The sequence below is a fragment of the Amblyomma mixtum genome, chromosome 3, assembly GCF_055824585.1.
Source record: "Amblyomma mixtum isolate Tamu chromosome 3, ASM5582458v1, whole genome shotgun sequence".
Lineage (NCBI taxonomy): Eukaryota > Metazoa > Arthropoda > Arachnida > Ixodida > Ixodidae > Amblyomma > Amblyomma mixtum.
The window spans coordinates 426,456,530-426,457,139 of record NC_143014.1 but is presented as its reverse complement, the minus strand read 5'-3'; the positions used below and the strand labels follow the sequence as shown (position 1 = coordinate 426,457,139).

The 610-nt window shown below is 47.7% G+C and overlaps 1 protein-coding gene across 1 annotated transcript in view; it reads left to right on the top strand.

Annotated features, from left to right (window-relative positions):
• Window positions 1-257, top strand: part of LOC149357978 (uncharacterized) — a 107,500-nt gene extending 107,243 nt beyond the window's left edge. Inside the window, exon 13 of the mRNA XM_089576696.1 lies at window positions 23-257. Coding sequence (XP_089432822.1) covers window positions 23-257 — 235 coding nt within the window. The remainder of the gene's footprint in view (window positions 1-22) is intronic.
• Window positions 258-610: the final 353 nt, after the last annotated feature.

Sequence of the window (610 nt, the reverse complement as noted above, 5' to 3'; positions counted from 1 at the left end):
CCTTCTCATTGTGCCGAAGCAGTACACAGAGGTTTGCCCGCCGGGTTAGTGTTGAGGGAGTCCAGCTGTTAGAGGACATCGTCGCCTTCGCACCAGCCCTGCAACCTCCTCATTCTAAGGCACCCCACCACCGGCCCAACAGTTGCAACGACATTCACCTGGGCCTAGCCTTCACCGACATAAATCGCGTCGACGACCAGTACGAAAGCCCGTGGCCTCCCCTCCCAGCCATGACGCATTCTCTCGTTGCCCAATGAGCGTTGAGGGAATGCCACAGGGGAAGGCCGCCGCCACCTCTAAAGGAAAATCTGAAGCGTCCTCGTCCTCGTGCCGTCCGAACTCCCCTTACAAAAATTTGAGATTTGTTTCAGATAAAAAGTCATTGACTTCAGACATCACACTCATCAGGTATTTCTGATGACTTCTGACTTGAGTTTCTGATGCAACGGTGATGAAAATTGGCCATAGATTTTCAGATTAAGACGTGATGTGTGTTTTTCTGTTGAGATTATCATGAATTTATTTTGCATAATTCCGAATTCATGATGCATTTCTGAATGGTTTATGATGCATTGAAACCAGTTTTCTGTCCAAAAAAAAAGCAGTTGAT